Genomic DNA, 20,509 nt, shown 5'->3' with positions numbered 1-20,509 from the left:
TTGTTTGCACATTTTAACAGCTCTTTCTTCCTGCAGGGCTCCTTCGTAGTACCTGCCCCACCCAGCAGCTCAAGCAACTGCGGTGGAGGTGGTGGTCTTGGTATTGTTGGTGGCGCTGGCAGTGTTTGTGGAGTGGCTATTACCGGCGCAAGCAGTCAGAGCAACAGTTGTCTAAGGCGGTCTGTCAGCGACGTGGAAAGCTTCCTAAATGCGAAGAGTAGTACAAACAGCATCAATAATGCAAATTCGAGCACAACGACAGCGGTGCTGCCGGCAGCCACCACAATTAAGAGCAGCAATGGATTAAGTATCCAGCAAATTGATTTGCCTCAGAGCATTGAGATCTTCAGCGGGGGCCAAAGGCAGCCGAAGACTCTCAGCTTGGGCAGCGGTGCCAATACCATTACCATAACCACCAACAATGTGCCTACCACGACCACAATGAGCGCTCTGACGGCTCTGAAGGGCGGCAGTAATCTAAGTGGCGGCGTTTCTAACCACGCGGATCCCAAGGACTCGACGCTAATTGAGTTGCTCAAGCGGGGCACTCGTATTGCAGTGACCTCCAAGAAGACTCAGTTTCAGTCACAAACCAGTACAAATATGCTCCTTAGCAATGTGGCCGGCACGGAGTTGACAACCATTGGTAGTACTGTTCAAACCGGTCGTCAGATTATTACTAACAAAAATCGTACAGTGATCATACCTTCGGATGTGCACGTTGTATCCACAAAGAGTAAGGTGACTGCGAGCAGCTCCAGTAGTGGCGCCAGTAACTCTACCAACGTCATCAACAGCAGCAGTAATGCGTGCTCCACAAGTAGCATCTCCTTCTCGGACGGCATGCCGCTCTCCCTGTCGATAGCACCGAACCAAGATAGCATTACATCTCTGGGCGATTCGAGCAGCATCACAAGCAGGGGAGGCGGTGTCTATACGGTGACATATACCAGCGATGCGGATGCATCGGATCTATTCGATGATGGCGAGGTGTACAATGTTTCGGATACGGAGATGTTACTGCAAACTGTGGACACCATGGAAATACTGAATGAGGATGAGGACGATCCACAAACAAACACAAACGAACATTCCGATAACTTTGCTCTGCTGAGTGAGACTACCGACGCCGATCACGCAGGGCATGCCCACCAGCTGGTGAAGTTGGAGCCAGAGACTGGTCAGAGCACACAAGTGAAGCTCACCACTCCGCTGCCAACTTTCCAGCAATTCCATTCCAAAGAGCTGATCATGCAGAACAGCTCACAAATCCAAGCTATTGCCAACATGCGGGGCAATAGTGGCACTCTCGGAGTGCTTGCGTCACCCCTGCATTCACCCCTTGCCTATCCGACGCCGCCATCTAGCCATGAAAATGTAGCACAATCCTCTCCATTCATCGAGGATGCCGCAGCCCAGTTTGTGGACGCCACACACAGCTTCTTTGGGGATAAGACAGATTTCTCCCATGTGTATTTCAAAACAGACGAGAACCAGTCCCTGCATCATGCCGAGCTGAGTGACAACGATAATGAGAAAATACTTAAATTAAAATCTGTTCTGGAAGAGAGCAGCTTCGATCCGTCTATCAAGGTGGAAGATCTTTTAAATAACACTGAGGACGATGCCGAATGCGATTTGCACGAGTTTTCCGAGACAAATCTCTCGTTTCTCGACGAGGACCAGGAGTTCCTCAACGATTCGCGTAATGCCACTTCCCCGTTATCCGAGTCATTTTTCACCAGCGGCATTGGTTCTGCAGAGGATGTTAAGCAAGTGCTTCGGGAGGTGCTTCCCGATGAGAATATGCAGTTGCATTTGAGCAGCGAGCAGCAGGGAGAGAATATCATTGATCTCTACTATTTGCCAGGCTTGGGGCTGCAATCGCAAATGATGCCCAACTCCGATGATCCTTTGCTCTCATCCTCGCCGCGTGAATTCGGCCAACAGCGACAGATGGCGTTTCAAGGTTCATCGTCCACAACAGTTACTGTGCAAGCTGCAGAGCCATTGCAAGCAACAACTATGCTTTACGAGCAAACGCCGTCTGATCATCAGCAACAACGCCAGCAGCAAGAGCAACAGCGACAAGATCAACAGATGGAACAGATTTTGCCACAACAGGCTGTCATTCAATCGGATCAGATGCAGTCGCAGCAGCAGCCGCAGCAACAGCAACAGCAGTCAGAATTTGTGCTACCCGCTTTCAATCAGGTGGCGTGCCACACAACCTATTTAGATGCTAGTCAGCCGACAATACCAATGACGTTGCAGCCATTGAATAGCTTGTTGCAGCCATTGATTTATAGTAACATTTCAGGAGAAAAGCAAGAATTTAATATGCCGCTCAATAGCCGGACAGGGGGACATGAAACAGTCCTCGATGCAAGTCTTCTTTTCGGCTGCGTGGATAGCGATTGTAATAAGCCTGTTAATGCCACAGACACAGCCACAAGCTTACCTGCAGTTGTTCCTAGTTCAGTGAGTGCAGTCTCAGCTGCTGGAAACATCTCTAATCTGCAGCCATTGTCAAATCAAACAAACTCGATACTGAAAAGACGACTACGCTCCAATGGAGCCCAATATATGCACAAACTGTCGAAATTTCATACACTCTCGCCGCATCGCTCGAAGTTACGCAAACCCTCTCGCACTCATTATACTCCGGCCCCCATACTAAATCCTGATCGCAAAGGCACCGGACTCTACTGCAATGTACGCAAGCAACTCGGTCAGGGAATATTTGATAATTTCGATGATGACTTTGGTGATCCAGTGGGCTTGGTCGATTTCTCGGACGAGTCCAAGGTAAATCTTGGCTCGACGTACCAAGCACAGATACCTGCTTGGAAACCACCTGAAGAGTTTATGAAGGAGCCATCAACGAGCTGCGGAGCGGACTTGATGTGGGATCCCAACGTACAACTTGACGATAAGATACTTATGCGCTATATTGACCTGAGCAAATCATCGGCAGTCCCTATGGGCAGTCATTCGGAGGAAATGGCTCTGCAAACACTGCTCGATGCCAAAGGCAACTCTGCGGCGGCAGTTCTAACCCTGCTTCAAATGCAGTCCAGTGCATTTCAAATGAAATGGACTGCCTTCGAGCTGGAGCAATTTCTCCGTGGTCTTGAGAAGCATGGCAAAGATTTTGCTAAAATCACCAGTGAGGTAATTATTTAATTTAGTTAATTTAGTTATTTGATGACACAGAAAATTATAATATTTACACAATGTAGGAGTCATGACTCAGCTACAGTTGAGTGAGCCTTACTGTGATATATCTTCTACCGTTATTATTCTTAAAAAAAAAAAACAATTCCTATTAACAAGAAAAGGAATGTAATGTTATATTTATTAATACCGATTTTATACTTGATTCATATGACTATGATTTAGTTATGCACTAAGACGTCGGGTGAGTGTGTACAAATGTATTATTTCTGGAAGAAACTTTGTGTGGACTACAAGGTATCGCACCTGAAAATGGAGCCAGTCGTAACTAGCAATCATGCTGTGGAACAGAAACCCTACGTCTGTGAGATTGCCGCCTGCTCTGCGGTAAGTTTATGTGTACATGTATAAGTAAATGCTATCGAAATGTTAAGTATAGATATATATTACAATAGCCGTATATTTAAGTATATATTTAGGCTATGGATGCTGTAGCATAAGCCAAATATCATCTTATTATTGGCATATAAGCTAACAAACTACTACCTGCTCCTTGCACTTGGCTCAATATAAGCTCACTCAATTTACTTTCTCTTTTGTTCACAACCTAACGCTGTTATTCCTGCTCTGAATCCATTTGTGGTGAAACTGCAGAGCTTTAGCTCGAAAGCGGCTCTGCATGGCCACGTCCGAATACACGCTTATGGTAGAAATGCCAGCCACAGCAACAACCACAACAACAGTAACAATCAGCATGCAACGGCAATTAATGCCAACAATAACAACAATAACGGCAATAGCAACAACAATCATAGTACAAGCAACAGCAACAGTATACACAGCAGTAATCCATGCACCACCCAGACCAGCAGTATTAATGCAATAACAACGACAGCGATAACAAACACCAATAATGGCATGGCCGTCGTAAGCAACAATAGTAACAACAACAATTCCTTGTTAGCTGGCAGCTCATCCCTAAATTCTACGCTTTTGCTAACGGCAGCACCAAAAACATTGCCAGCAACGAAAGATTGCAGCAACAGCAACAGCAACAACAGCAGCAACGGCAACGGCACCTCGAATATTGCCAAGGATAGCGAATTCCCCTGCAAGGTGTGCGGCAAGTAAGATTCACCCAAGATAATTTCCAACAACAAGATATTGCCAACTCATGATAAAATTTAAAATACCCAAGCATATTAAGCGATTTGAGATTTGAGTGCCCGTAATGAGTTGAGATCGTAAAGCACGTTATATCGTAATTATATCTTTTTTATTAATACATAATCGTAACCAAAAATTAATTTCTGATTTTTCGTTTTTTTCTTTTTTTTCATTGTCGATTGTGTTTCTTATGCAAATTTAAATTATCAGGTTTATTTCATTTTTTCACATAATAAGTTTCAACTCTGCAAAAAGGGATTGTTTAGCTTCTTATACATACATATATTAATATTCTATAATGTACTTATCTCAATTAGCTTCATGACTATATTTTGTAGTTTTTGATGAATTTATAAATTTATCTCTTCCATTTCAATCGCATTATTATAGATAGAGTTGCAAATAAATGATAATAATTGTTGTTATTGTTGTTGTATTGTATTTATTGTTCCATGATGTCAAAACCAAATTCTATTCAATATACAATATGCGTGCCCACTCAAACCAACAATCAAAATCAAATAAACGATTTCAAAAATTACAATTTTAAAGCGAAGAGTCACAAGTCGCAAATAGATGTTACTGAAATCTGCCTCTCGAAATCTTTTTCGCCGGAAAGCAAATAAAATCACTTGCCTTTCGCTGGCATAATATTTGGTAAGTACGCAATTATATAATTTATCATTTTCCATTGTTTTCTATTTGTATTTCTTTCCTTTTGATTTACTTTCTCCTTTCTACAAATTAACTTTGTTCTCTGATTTAAATAATTCCTATTGTATTTTACTTTATAGCAGCACATCGCTCCGTGCAATTACATTTATCTACTGTACATATTTATATAAACTAATATCGATACTCACAAGCTCTCTCTACGAATATCATTTATAAATTTTTAACAAATTTTAAATGTGAACATTTTTCATATGACAGCGCTTGCTTTATACATGGTCCAGACTAATTTCAACATGCAATACATACAGTCCAAATTTCACAAATGTATTCGTAAGATTCAACCTGAGATCAAAACTGACGAATCACCCAACGTAAATGTATCTATTAGATCGTAACATTCAAGTGCACATTTCTTTTAATACTTTGGTTTATTGTAATTATGAATAATTATTACATATATTTTTAGTTTTAAGTTCAAAAACAATAAAACAGTATTCTTACTCTCAATATTAAATATTGGCAGCATTGCAATTAATCTCTACACAAGGTTAAGTAAAAAAAAAACACGCAAATAAAAGGAAAAGGAACAAACTCTTTCGTATTTGCATGGCTCTCTTGTATCTTAAACTATCCTTCTTAATTCTCAGCTCGCTCTTTAGCTATCATTGCACTTAGGAGTCTGTTTATGCACGTAAAAGTAAATAAATATATATATGTTATCATAATCATTGTGATTCATTATTTATTCAAATATATAAATATATATATACATTTTTCTATGTCAACGTGGTAGTGGTGGTCTATAATATTTATATATTTATATATATATATAAATATATATATATATATATAATCTAATATTGCACCTTTTACTTGTTTTTTATTTGTCAGGGTCTTCAATAAGGTTAAGAGTCGCAGCGCCCATATGAAAACTCACCGAGTGCAGGAAGCGGAACACTCAACCCATTCGAAACAGCAATCGCCCTCCAATGGAAATCTTCCTGCGATTATCGCTGTCTCTGCGGCATCCTCATCAGTATTGGTAATGGCCTCAACATCATCATAGACACGGAGCAACCGGGCCAAAACATTGATTGACAATCGCATTACCCCTTTTAGGATTTAATATAAACCTTTAAAGTCTAAATAAAATCTTTAGTTCAGAAATTAATAATCGAACTTAATAATCCAATATGTATAATAAGCTCGAGTTCATTATGTATGACATTTAGCCATTAGTAGAAATTTTATGAAACATATTTTGCATATGTTTTTAAACACATTCTCCTATCTGTCTTACTATATACATAGCTATTTGGATATCAGACGTATCTAATTATCGACCCAACTCTAGTCTTTAACTTGAACATTTATTGTAGAACACTTTGAAGACAAGTTCAAAATGGATTGTTACTAACTTTTGTAGATAAATGCAATATTTGTGTTAAATATATAAGAATGTACCTACCATATTTTTATAGTAGGCGTTTTCTTTTGACTCTCGACTCGACGGCTGTAGTTTTAACTCGAATCCCAGTTAAGTACACAATAGTATAAAATAATTTAATATCACGTATGAACTGTTAATTACACGTTTTCAACACACACATCGTGCAGATACTTTACTATTAGTAGTGAAATACATGTTTAGCAAGTAAGATTGATCTGGTCATATAAATTTATGCACTATGTGGACATCAAGTAAGCTCAAACATATGTCTGTTACTATATATGATCGTAAAAGTACTGTTGAGATGCGATATGCCAAATATGATTGTTGTTTTAGGTTTTAAGTTCCAAAGTCAACAATTTCATGCAGTTGAAATTTAAATTTTATTATACTTACACATCTTAAACTATTCTAATACCAAATATTGCTAAATGTAAAGCAAATAAAAATTATAGTGAAATGAAGTGATATTGAGTGAGATCAAAAACGATTTTAGCTAAACAAAAGTCATAACAAACTAAACTAAACGAAACCAAAAACCAAAAATTGATAATTTTATCTTTTACCGCAAAGTTGTAAATATGAACTGTCATTGCATACACACTTCTAGATAATTATATTAAAAATATATATACATGTTTATATATACATACATGCAGGCCTATGTACATACCTTTGTATATTATGTATATGTTTGTATGTACCCATATAAAAAAAGTTTATTTTAATATTTCTCAAAATGCACAAAAGACATTACTCTATTGGTAAATCTAAACACACACACACACTCACACGCACATACTAATGCATTTGAAACATAATTATGAATGTACATCATATATGACAAACTTATGTATTCATTACACTCACACACGTACAGAGCATTTGAATATACATACAAGGCACAGAAAAATGATTTACAAACCTACATACATAACTCTACACATGTAGTTGTTCATCCGTACTACAGTTAATCTGCCTGAAGAATAACAACAACAAGAATCACGCGTTTTCCATTTGGACAGTGAGCTAATGTACTACAACAAATAGATCAATTGATTGTAGGTAAAAAAAAAATTTATGAGGCGGCCAGTGTTAGACTATGACGTAATAATAGTATAATGTATTGTAATTAAAACTAGCATATAGACTTAGGCCAAACTCTCTTAGAAAAACTCATAGCTAGTCCCCACTCTTGCAGAAAATGCATTAAGGAGCAAAGAAACTTTTAGCAATTCTCAAGGTTGTAATTTGCTTATTACTCTTAAGTACATGTACTATACTAAATAGCTTTCATAGACAATGTACATATTGAATACTAGCTACAGAAACCAGTCCTGATCTTTAAATACTCGGCTGATTGCAGGTGTGACAACTGCAAGATGATTCTGTTATGTTGCAACTGCCTACTCACTTTCTGTCATTTGCTTCATTGTATTCATTGGCTTATTCGTATTGAACGTATACTGCGTTTAACCTTAACATACATAGAAACGATACTCATAAACCTTAGTTGAATTTTACGCATATTTGTTTTGGTACTTAAGAGTGCATTAATATACTATATATTATAAATGTGACGGAATACTTATTTAACTAAGTGAAATCAGCTACAAAACCCACCACTGAAAACAATTTGCCTGAAACATTATTGCCGTGGGCTTAAAAAGCTGCCTACAAACTTTCTAATAGCAGTTATAAAAATAATTATTTTGTATGATATATACAATGTTAATATTTTTCCTCTGAACATTAAAAGGCATATGCAGTACATATTTGTATTTACATTTACAATATATGTTGAAACTTTTAGAAAATTTCAGTCCTAATGATCAACTTTCGTTGTGTGCATTTTCTCTACAAATATTTATAATATTAGTTACGTTCCAATCCTTTCTAACAATGTTGAACTTTGCTTTTAAGTGTCTTCTGTTCGTATCATTTAAATTAAAATGCCTTCAAGAGTAAGTGTTAAGTATTACGATTAAAATCTTGGAAAATAAATCTTTATTTTAATTTACGAGAAATAAATATATATAATAATAAAAGAATATTAATTAACGTCTATGACACCATTTTAGCGATACAAAAGATTTTTGTTTAACAAAAAGTTACCGAAAGACAAAGAAAAAATGCAAAAATTGTATTGTTGTACTTATGTATATATAAATCAAGAATATTATTATTTAATACGATTTTTATCATTATTGTTATTATTTTTAATATTTAATATAATTTTTATAAATATTGTTATAATAATGTCATCAAATTTTTATCAATGAGTGGATTAAATTTCTCTTTTGTTATTTCCGTGTGTGTATTTTTATTTCGATCTAACTCGAAACGCAAACAAAGTAGATATGACAATCTGTGAATTGATTTTGTGGCATATACTCACTTACGTATTTCACATTTCAATAATATTTGTGTACCCTTTGAGGTAGAAAACAACTTTATTCAGCGGCGCTGGAACTTTATTCAAATACTCTGCGTTGTGATTGTTCATTAAGTGTACGAGTATGAATAATACAAAATATAATATGATACTCAACATCACAAAAGCCAAACTACTAAAAAAAATTAACACGAATATCCAATGATAATCCAATGATAATGCTCGTATTAATCGTATGAAATAAGTACGTAAAACAGACGGACATTAAGCTATATGTTCATGTGCTCATGCGCTACTGACTCAAGACTCAACTCAAGTGAATTAAAACAATATACTCGTAAAACTTAAAATGTTAAGATTTCAATAAATATACGTACATATGACTATGTACCACATTCCTTACGTTCTAACAATCATTTTGCCGTCAAATTTTAACCGAATTTCGTATAATCGTTTTCCATGCATAGTGTTTAAATAAGGTGTACAAAATGGCACACAACTGAATTACTTCCAGATAAAATACAAAAACTGGACAGCAATTGATAATAGTTCTTAGACATATCAATTTTATTTAGCATAAAACTATTGCAAGAAATAAATGTATTTAATATTTACTATATGTATAGAAATCATGATGTAAATTTATACTATGACGGCACTCGTGCGTAGATTGTAAGAGACAATTTTATTGGATAATGAAATATCTTTTGAATTCATCACATATAATTTTAGGTCCAACCACTGCAAATGAGACATTATTTCTTGTGTTTGAAATATTTTAGGGCCTAATAAGGAAAACACAACAAAAAATTCAGAAAAATTGTTATAATTCTATTATTTTCGTATGGAGTGCCAACAAACATTGTAAGCAACAAACATTTGTCACTCAGGCTTACATATGTACATTAAATTGTATACGTATTGCTGATATAACATACTTACTTTAAAAATCTGTATTACTAATAAATTTTAAATATGTGTTTGGGAGTTAGTCGGATCGAAGCTGTTAGTGCTGAGGATCTTTGAGCAATATAAATAGAAACAACCATTCAAATATATATAGACGAGAACTTTCAGATGTAAGTTTTAACTATAATGGAATTCTTTTATAAGCAACTGTTACTTGACATTAGTTCAAATGCTATAACCTCTTGTTGACAGTAAATTATATTTAACCTGTAAAATAAAAGATGTATATGTATATGTATATGTATATGTATATGTATATGTATATGTATATGTATATGTATATGTATATGTATATGTATATGTATATGTATATGTATATGTATATGTATATGTATATGTATATGTATATGTATATGTATATGTATATGTATATGTATATGTATATGTATATGTATATGTATATGTATATGTATATGTATATGTATATGTATATGTATATGTATATGTATATGTATATGTATATGTATATGTATATGTATATGTATATGTATATGTATATGTATATGTATATGTATATGTATATGTATATGTATATGTATATGTATATGTATATGTATATGTATATGTATATGTATATGTATATGTATATGTATATGTATATGTATATGTATATGTATATGTATATGTATATGTATATGTATATGTATATGTATATGTATATGTATATGTATATGTATATGTATATGTATATGTATATGTATATGTATATGTATATGTATATGTATATGTATATGTATATGTATATGTATATGTATATGTATATGTATATGTATATGTATATATATGTATATGTATATGTATATGTATATGTATATGTATATGTATATGTATATGTATATGTATATGTATATGTATATGTATATGTATATGTATATGTATATGTATATGTATATGTATATGTATATGTATATGTATATGTATATGTATATGTATATGTATATGTATATGTATATGTATATGTATATGTATATGTATATGTATATGTATATGTATATGTATATGTATATGTATATGTATATATGTATATGTATATGTATATGTATATGTATATGTATATGTATATGTATATGTATATATATGTATATGTATATGTATATGTATATGTATATGTATATGTATATGTATATGTATATGTATATGTATATGTATATGTATATATTAATGTGAACAATTAAGATTTCATGGTTGTATAAGATGATCAAAAATAGTTGTAATACAAAAAGAAATAAAAGGACATACATACATATGTTTTTGTGCAGGCAACTTTAATTTTTGTTTGCAACACAAGTACATTTCTTAATATTAAAAACTAAATCTTGCTGGCAGTCGTAATCAAAATAAATTGGTAATGAGTTGGCGAAAACTATATTTGTGTATTGAAACATACGAGAAATACTTTACACTCATATTCAATAGCAATTTATCAATGTAAAGGTACTTAAAAATCATGAATATTCCCTCCAAATAATTTTAAAAATTATGAATTGCTAAAATAGTCATATATGTTTAGCTTTGGCTGCATCTTTTATAAGTATAATATAATAAAATGTTTTTATTATACCGTATTAATACAACTGCCTACTAGGCACTATATAATGACAAATTATATTTAGCATGGAGTTACCAATTAAAAAAAAAATTATGGATATTGTGTATTGTATGTGTATGTGTAACGTATGTTGTACATGTAAATCTTATAAACAAAATGAAAAAGGAACTACAAAAAAAAAAACAAATCAAACGAAATGCAAAAAAGCAAAACATGGCTCTTGCCATTAAATTGGAGTCAATTCTTCGAATGCATTAGTTTAAGTGAAGTAAACATATAAAAAGAAGTGTAAGAAAGCATAATTTACTAAGAAAAATACCGTCTAGATGATGATAACGGGATGATATATGGACACTATTTTCTAATAATATTACAACAATAATTTTTTCATATGTTGGTGATTTTATATTACGTGCATACCTACACACTGATATATACATACATTCTTACGTACATATACAGTAACTTTTGTTAGCTAGCAAAACGACAACGACAATTTAGGTAGTGCTGAGGTAGTTAAACTTTATGAATGTTGTACCTACAAGCCCATTAAAGTCCTTAACACCCACGCGAGCGATTTGTACAGTTAGGAATCCTGTCTCCAAGATTGCACGATAAAGACATATAAAGTTGTTATCTTTGTTCCCTTCTAAGCCATACACACAACACAAACAAACTCATGCATATACACACTCTTGCAATTTATTGTATTCGTTGTACTCTGCCATTTTTGGTGTGATATTCTATTGGTTGTGCGGCTATTTTGAAGTCGTTATACACATTGTTGCATTTCTACACAGAATCAAAAAAATTAAAATAAATGTTTACTGTGTTCAACTTCAATTTCCTGTTGCTTAAGTTTTTTGATGTACTATTTAATTATGTCTGAATAGTAATTATGGTTTTCTTTGTGTACGATTTCTCTGTACAAACATACTGTGAGAATTTGTTAACTATTTTAGTCCATTCGTTACCGACCTCTAGGTTAAGAATGTGTATTTTAATCGAAAATCGTTTGAGCAACCTTAAAGGAAATGAAGTAAACTTACAAAAATCTAGTAAAAGAAAAACCTTTTAATGAAATCACAAATAAACTGGTGGTAATAAAACAAATGAATCATGTGTATTATTTACCGAATCTACAAGTTATTATTTATCGACATCGGTGACTCCGCGGATGGAGTATTGGCTAAAAAAGCACAAAAAGGATATGAACCAAATAAAGCTCGAGCTCTACCGCGGGCTGTTTGCAAATTCTCTCTCTCTCTTTATCTTTGCATATTACGCTCTCAACTACTCAATTCGTTAGCTTTGACAGCGTGTCCTTTGCTTTCGCTTTCGCTTTTGCTTTTGCACTCGTTTATTTAGCTCACTGTGTTTAGTTACGTTCTGGCATCATATCCTGTCGTTGGACGCTGTTCTGCTTGCGACCGCGCAACGCGTTAGTTAACCTTAAAAAACACAAAACGACTTTGAGTGCATTTGGAGTTTTCTGCATTTATATTTGAAGTAATTGCAATATTCACATTTGTGTGTTTAAATAATTTGTTTACCCGCGAATTGCTTATAAACAGGGGTATTGGAATACCTTTATTGATCTGGATTGTGTGCTAACTACACATAAACCAGTCATCGCAAATTAGGTCTTCTGCTTCCCCGACCGGTCCAGTCCATTAAGTATTGTTTTCGCAGTGAGTCCGGCTTAAACGGCTTCAAGATTAATTACTCAAAGTACCATCACAACGCTATGTCCCTATCGGCCATAGCCAAGGTAAGTCCAACGACGATGGCGCTAAAAGTTTGCGCCTCATGTGGCAAAAAAAAATTGCTGAAAACTCACTCATCCTGCGCTGACAATCGCTGGCAGCCTGTGATGGTTTGAGTTAAACTCATACTGCAATCCTGTTTTGTCAGCACATGCGCCAGCAAAAAGCTTTTTTCATTTGCTTACACAACATGAAATGACGCGAACGTAGTTGCCAGGGTGCGGAGATGTGTATGACTATATGACTGTTGATGAAACAATGGCAAAGCTTGGCAACCCTAGTGCAATGTTTAACTCAAACTATGAAGAGGTATGCTCTGCATAGCAACCCCTAAAAGCGCACCCCAAAACAAATTTTTGAGCAATGTTCGTTTTACGCTCGTGTCGTGCTGCTATGCCTCTTGAGCGCGTCACTGTGGATATCTGAAAGTGTCCTTGGAACGTCGTACTGACTTGCTCTTGCTCGACAGCGGAGAGGCCAATATAAACTTGGTTAAGGTTAATGCCCCTAGCCGACCTTGATGTACGACATACTTCGGGACACGGCGCCGATTCGGCCCACTGTGTGGACGCCGAATACTGCCGACTTTACTTTCACATGGGTTCAATGAACTTGTAGGCAACTTATTATGCCGATTAACATACACTTTTATGCGCACTATGTGCATGTGTTCGTCTGTCGGTCAACTCTGGTTCCCGGAATTGTGTGGTTATTATACACAAAAGTTCATTATTTTGGGGCTCGTCCGGGGCTACTGCCTTTTATCTTCTTGATGTTAGCGCTGTTGCTGTCGTTGTTGCTGTTGCTGTTGCTATGTCGCTCTACATATTGTGAACGATGTATCTGTATCTACTCGTGGTCAGTGTGTGTATAGCATTCGTATTGAGTGCAACATTCTAAAATCACGGAAGGACAATTTTATCGAAGTGCACTATATGAATCATGTAGGTAGAGCTGATAAAAAAATATAAAAATAATTAAAAAGTAATACCAAAAAAAGCAAAAAAGCCATGAGTATATATGTATATATACATTTTTTCAAACATTTATCATAATGAAGTACATAGCAAGGAAATAAGGTTTACATTATTTCTTAAATAGCTTTCTTGACGCACTTAAAGGCTTTTGCGAGTATACTTATTACAAGTATATCATAAAAATTTATCAACTCGTCATATGCTCTCGAAATATTATTTTTCCAAAATGTGATTATAAAAGCTATACAAATGTTTAAATACTAAGTGTATTATCGCCTTCTTTTAAATTTAGTTTGGAAAATAAAAACGAATTCTTACATGACCAACATTTAATTGTGGGTTTTTTTTAACAGTTTTCAAGCAGAGTGCGATTGCGTTAAATCAAGATTCCATTAGTTTTTTTGATAATGATTGAATAAAATAGTTGAAAGGAAATATACGAACGATAAACAAGCAAATTAGCAAACTCACTGTTGAGCAACTGGTTTAACCAGATTATTATTAAAAATGTTAGCTCTTCGGAGGAGGTTATTTTTCCCGTACTCGTTATCAATAGCAACCTGTTTTGTTCTTATTTGTTATGTTATAATGAGCTTAGTCTATTTATTAAAGTAAAATGCTTCGGCTTGAGAGTTTCTCATTTGGTATCAGACTCATATGCTGTTCACATCTAGCAGTGATAATTAATTCGTTTTAAATGTCTTCTAAATCGCATGTTATTTCCTCTGATTCTCAGCCAATACTGTACTCGTATTGGCGCAGCTCGTGTTCATGGCGCGTGCGAATTGCGATGAATCTCAAAGAGATACCCTATGATATCAAACCCATCAGCCTGATTAAGTCGGGTGGTGAGCAGCACTGCAATGAATACCGTGAGGTTAACCCCATGGAACAGGTGCCGGCACTTCAAATAGGTATGACTAATATTTCAGACTTCAACTGAATAATTTGTAATTATTTGTCTGTCCTCCTAATCATAGATGGACATACACTTATCGAGTCAGTCGCTATTATGCACTACTTGGAGGAGACACGTCCTCAACGTCCATTGCTCCCACAAGACGTTCATAAGCGAGCTAAGGTGCGTGAAATTATTGAGATCATTTGCTCTGGTATTCAACCACTTCAAAACCTTATTGTCCTCATTCACGTTGGAGAGGAGAAGAAAAAGGAATGGGCACAGCATTGGATAACACGCGGATTTCGTGCTGTGGAAAAAGCTCTGTCAACTTCGGCCGGAAAGTATTGCGTAGGCGATGAGATTTCTATGGCGGATTGCTGCCTTGTACCGCAGGTGTTTAATGCAAGAAGGTAAGATAAGAATATAAAGTGAATGGTAATTTACTAATTACTATGTACATATGTTTTAGATTCCATGTGGACCTGCGTCCATATCCCATTATACTGCGCATTGACCGCGAGCTGGAGAGCAATCCAGCTTTTCGTGCTGCTCATCCTTCCAATCAGCCGGACTGTCCGCCGGAGTTACCCAACAAATAGAATTTTCCGCCGACAACTGCAAAGCGCCGTAAAACAAAAAAGTGATTTGCAGTTCGTATTACAAACGGAAGTACATTTTTAATACTATTTAACAATGACAGCGAAACAAGGTTTGATTAATACGGGAAGTCAGATGGAGTATGTTTCATTGAGATAAACAGTCGGATGTGATTTACGAAATTGCTAACAGCATTTACCTATGCATAAATGCATAAAAATATAATAATATCGATAAAATATAATATGAACAACATGAAAAATTAAATGAGAAACCATATTAATAGTCTCACAAAAAAAAATAAAATATTCATTTGTTCTCAATGTGAAAATGGTCTAAAAGATAATCTCAGATATAAACTTATTTTTATGAATTTTATGTAAGGTATTAAAACTCAAAAATTTAAAGGAATTCATGACGACAAGCAAAATTTGATTCAGGGATTTAAAAAAGAAAAATTAAATTTTAATATGTACACATACATTCAAAATCTACAAACAATATTACATACTATAAATAATAACAATTAAAAATAAGAATCTATCGACGCTGAAGAAAAATCATTTTTGAAAAGTACAAAAAGGAAGGCCGTTTAAACTATACCAACTAAACAAAAAGAACACTAATAATTCAACATAAATCATGACTCAAAGTACTACGGCGAACAAAAATTATTTTCGCTATCAAGCAAAAAATTGGAAAAATGTATTTCAACTATTTAATGCACATAATAAAACGATAACCCATCCACAATCGAAGTGCAGCATAATAAGTTATATATTATAGGGTTCAAACATCTCTGAGACAATCTATCACTTGCGTGTGTATACAAGTAATTGACACATTGATAAGGATGATAGCCTCAATGTAGTTTAAGAAACCTTGCGATTTCTAAGGAAAGCCATCAATCTGCACATGACTATGTTAATTACCATAAAATTGTAACAGTTCCAAATATTATCTACATAATTAAAAAATAAACTTCTTAGTAACCCCAATCCACTGAAACGTTTATAGTTATTCATTTCTCAGATAGCAATAATCATAGTATGAGTATCATACTTCAAAGACGAAGTACTCCAACATACCAAGGGATATGTTTTTGGTATATAAATACAGTATCATTCAATATATACCATAGAGAGCAAACTATACAGTAAGTATGAGTATTTGTTCATACAACAATATTTTTTAAATAACTTCTACTATTTTTATCGGATCAAGAATTCAGAATTTAAAAGGACTACAGTTGCTATTGTTTCTACTAAAAATCGCGATAATATTGTATCTACTAGAATTCAGTCAAAAAACTTGTTTCTCGGTTTTGTATCAATTTGCGGGGCGGAGTGGGCGAGGCAAAAATGTGATACAAACTTGATCTGCGTGCAAACATAACAAGTGCTTTCGAAAATTATATCTCTTTCTCTTATAGTCTCTGAGACTATATCGTCTCGACTGTATGCGCTGATCAAGAATATATAATATATATACTTCATAAGGTCGAAGATGCCTCCGTTTATCTATTACATACATTTCCTGAAGGCACATATGTTAGTTATAATAACCTTCTATCTTATGAGTAGCAGGTATAATAAGTAAGAAATTTCGCGCCAACTAAATTCATGATAGTACACATATTGGTATGAGTACTTATTTTTAACATTTTTAAGTTTCTATAAAGATTAACTGTTAAATTATTCTATGAAGCAACTTTTTTAACTGAATACCAGCTTTTAGTTTTGAAAATATGAACGTTATGCATTTATTAAAGGCATATGCATAATAACGTTTGGTTAATTTTGAACATAGTATGTATGAAACCTTAATAAAAACAGACAAAATTTGAACAAAAAAAAAATATTGTTTGCTGCCAATTTTGAATTTTGCGAACGTAACTCCTTATTTTGTACTGAATCCATGTTTCGCTTAACACGATTTCGCTTAACACAAAGATTTCTAGGAACGTAACCCTCGTGTTAAGCGAGGGCCAGGTGTATATTCTTAATCAGCATCAACTAGCCATGTCCGTCTTTCTGTCTGTCTCTCTGTCCGTCTGTCCGTATAAACACCTAGATCTAAGAGACTGTAAGAGATAGAGCTATAATTTATTTCCGACAGCATGCAAATCAGGTTTGTTTCAAATTCTTAACAATAAGATAAAAATTGTGGAAGTTATTAAAGAAATACTTTTGTATGGGCAAAAACGCCAACTTACTAGGGGTCTTAGTTGCTCTGGCTGACAATCTGGTATATTGTGCTACCTATGGTATATTTTGAATGCGGAACTATATATATACCAAATATATCATTTGGCATATTGCTAGTATTTACGGTATATTTTAAGAATAATACCGCAATATTTTAGTTTTATTCAAAATGGGTAGCGCACTCTCGATTGTAGCTTTCTTACTTGTTTTTTGACACATTTGTACACATAAGTACATACCTAAATTCAAAATTTGCCTAATATCAAATAATTTGAATGTATTGTAAAATAAACATTTTTATATCAAGATATTCTCAATTTTAACACAGTTTAATAAAATTGTCGATTTTCGTGTTTTTCGACGATACTAAATTTATGTAGGTATATGTATTTTATAGTTTGGTTTTATTGAAATTGGGTTGCGGGGGACTTATTTGTTGTTATTCATATACATACATTCAAAAAAATGTATAAAAATGTATTCATACATAAAGTGATATATCAGTTTGTGGCGAGGTATTTCCTTTATTATACCGATATTTCACATTTCAATCCGAAAACACTACTCAAACTCAACTGAAACTTGTTCACAACAATTAGTGTCAATTGTACATAAAACTGAAACAAAAGTAATAACGAAAGAAAATAAATTTTACTATATTTCTAAAAATGTTGAATCGTCAGTGGGGAGAATAAAAAACAAGAAAGACAGCTATAGTCGAGTGTGCTCAACTGTGAGATACGCGGAAATGCATTTGAAATATACAAAATTAATATACCGCAAAATACTAAGAACGCACCAAAGGGTATTTTAGGTATATTGATACAGTCCTACTTCCAAATTATACCAAAGAGTGCAAAATATTTCAGACTATCAGCCAAGGTAACTAAGACTCCTAGTAAGTAGGCGTTTTCCCCATAGAAAAGTTTTTCTTTAATGTCTTGGACATTTTGACTATAGATATTATTGTATGTACCATATCATTCTATACCATTTGCATCTGGAATGCTTTTGCACAATCGCCTCGAACACGAAAGGAGAAAAAAATGAAAACTAAATCCTCCAAAATTCAAAATATCGATGTCTAATATATTTTTAGCAATTTTCAAGAAAAGTAGACCTAAAAGTGTTTTTTATTTTGTTTTAAATGAAAATGAAATATGCTGAATATAAATATGCTAAAAATAATTAAATCCTCACATATTTCCGTCCCAATTAACGAATTTCTTATTTTTAAGAATAATGTTTTTTATGTATGGCATATTTTAGGATATTGTTGATAATGGAAGTTGGTATATTAAGCAAAAAAAAAATAGCGATCACATTGCGCTAATTAAATCAGCTGTTATGTGCAGAAAAGTGCGCATTTAAAGCAAAATGAGTTTTTTGAAACATCTAAATTCAAGATTGAGTTATTTTGCTCAAACTGGGAAACGCATGTTCAGTTCGTCCCACTGCAAAAATGAAAAGCCAATATTGTACTCATATTGCCTCAGTTCCTGCTCATGGCGAGTACGTATTGCGTTGGGGCTGAAAAATATTTCGTATGACCTTAAACCAACTAGCTTGCTCAAGACGGATGCAGTACACAGCTATACTCCTGAGTATCGGGAATTGAATCCAATGCAGCAAGTGCCGGTGCTTCAAATTGGTGACTATAAGGAATGCCTTTCCAATCTGATTACTAATTTTAATTATTGTACATTTGTAGATGGGCAAACGCTTTGCGATTCTGTGGCGATAATGCACTATCTGGAAGAGACTCGACAGCACACCTCGATATTGCCTCAGAATCCGCAGGGTCGAGCCAAAGTGCGTGAAATAGTTGAAATAATATGCTCTGCTATCCAACCTCTTCAAAATCGCCTTGTATTGGCTCACCTAGGTAAAGAAAAAAGCATCGAATGGGCCCAGCATTGGATAACCCGCGGATTCATAGGACTGGAAACGGTATTGTCGTCGTCATCTGGAAGATATTGTGTCGGTGATGAGATCTCCATGGCTGATTGTTGCCTTGTCCCACAAGTATTCAATGCCAGACGGTCTGTTTTAATAATTAACAATTTTAATTTGTCTTGTACCTAATGAGAATTATTATATTTTTTTGTAGATATCATGTAAATTTGGATCCCTATCCAACAATTTTGAGAATCAATGCCAATTTAGAAAGCGAACAAGTTGTCATTGACAGTCACCCACGCAAACAACCAGACTATCCAAAAAAATAGTTTAAAAGACCCATAAAACTGTTAAATGTTTTTTACTGATTGTGATTGTATAGCAATTCTATTCAATGAGGTTTACAGATAAAGCTAAATAAAAAATCAACTGCAAATAAATTCCGATATATAAGTCACAAGTCAATTTTAATATAATCTTTATTAGTTTGTTTTAATATAATTTTTTCTTAAATATGTAATTCATGTTATACGCATATTTTTAACTTTTCATGTTTCTTCTGAATTGGGGTTTACTTTACAATTACTTCGGTTTATTCTTAACGGATCCCGCTTTTCATAATAATGTGTGACATTTGCTGAGTTTGCCTATGTTAGTGTTCTTTATCATATAGGCTTCTGTCTATATGTATATATGTTTTTTGTATGTGTACATGTAAATGTAATCAACAAATTTTACTATAAATTCTATTTTGCACATATATTCGTATGCGCGAAACGC

General features: G+C 34.2%; 3 protein-coding genes across 14 annotated transcripts in view; all 3 read left to right on the top strand.

The window, feature by feature from the left end:
* The window catches only part of LOC133836005 (pneumococcal serine-rich repeat protein), a 31,902-nt gene extending 22,255 nt beyond the window's left edge, over window positions 1-9,647 (top strand). For 3 of the 9 annotated variants that reach the window (XM_062266247.1, XM_062266244.1, XM_062266245.1), the window contains 4 exons: window positions 37-3,174; window positions 3,403-3,564; window positions 3,832-4,304; window positions 5,911-9,647. In XM_062266247.1, the coding sequence (XP_062122231.1) occupies window positions 37-3,174; window positions 3,403-3,564; window positions 3,832-4,304; window positions 5,911-6,085 (3,948 nt within the window). In that variant the 3' untranslated portion in view covers window positions 6,086-9,647. Of the gene's footprint in view, window positions 1-36; window positions 3,175-3,402; window positions 3,565-3,831; window positions 4,305-4,896; window positions 5,002-5,910 lie in introns of those variants that run through there. The other 6 variants (XR_009893671.1, XR_009893670.1, XR_009893672.1 and 3 more) reach the window with 6 other exon arrangements.
* A 3,113-nt stretch (window positions 9,648-12,760) lies between these two features.
* Window positions 12,761-16,621, top strand: LOC133836006 (probable maleylacetoacetate isomerase 2). 4 transcript variants are annotated; one of them, XM_062266253.1, is made up of 5 exons: window positions 12,761-12,891; window positions 12,957-13,153; window positions 14,862-15,039; window positions 15,106-15,436; window positions 15,496-16,621. In XM_062266253.1, the coding sequence occupies exons 2-5, from the start codon at window positions 13,130-13,132 to the stop codon at window positions 15,623-15,625; spliced, it is 663 nt and encodes a 220-aa protein (XP_062122237.1). In that variant the 5' UTR covers window positions 12,761-12,891; window positions 12,957-13,129; the 3' UTR covers window positions 15,626-16,621. The 4 variants fall into 4 exon arrangements, with proteins under 4 accessions (XP_062122237.1, XP_062122236.1, XP_062122238.1 ...); XM_062266252.1 differs by having other exon boundaries at window positions 12,761-13,153; XM_062266254.1 differs by lacking the exons at window positions 12,761-12,891; window positions 12,957-13,153 and adding an exon at window positions 14,017-14,092.
* Window positions 16,622-19,152: 2,531 nt separating this feature from the next.
* On the top strand, window positions 19,153-20,194 carry LOC133838231 (probable maleylacetoacetate isomerase 2). The gene is made up of 3 exons (XM_062269268.1): window positions 19,153-19,481; window positions 19,542-19,872; window positions 19,941-20,194. Exons 1-3 carry the CDS (start codon window positions 19,208-19,210, stop codon window positions 20,056-20,058), a joined length of 723 nt encoding a protein of 240 aa, XP_062125252.1. The 5' UTR covers window positions 19,153-19,207; the 3' UTR covers window positions 20,059-20,194.
* The last annotated feature ends 315 nt before the right edge of the window (window positions 20,195-20,509 follow it).

This window comes from Drosophila sulfurigaster, chromosome 2R (genome assembly GCF_023558435.1).
Source record: "Drosophila sulfurigaster albostrigata strain 15112-1811.04 chromosome 2R, ASM2355843v2, whole genome shotgun sequence".
Taxonomy (NCBI): Eukaryota; Metazoa; Arthropoda; class Insecta; order Diptera; family Drosophilidae; genus Drosophila; species Drosophila sulfurigaster.
This window is presented reverse-complemented; position numbering and strand designations above follow the sequence as displayed.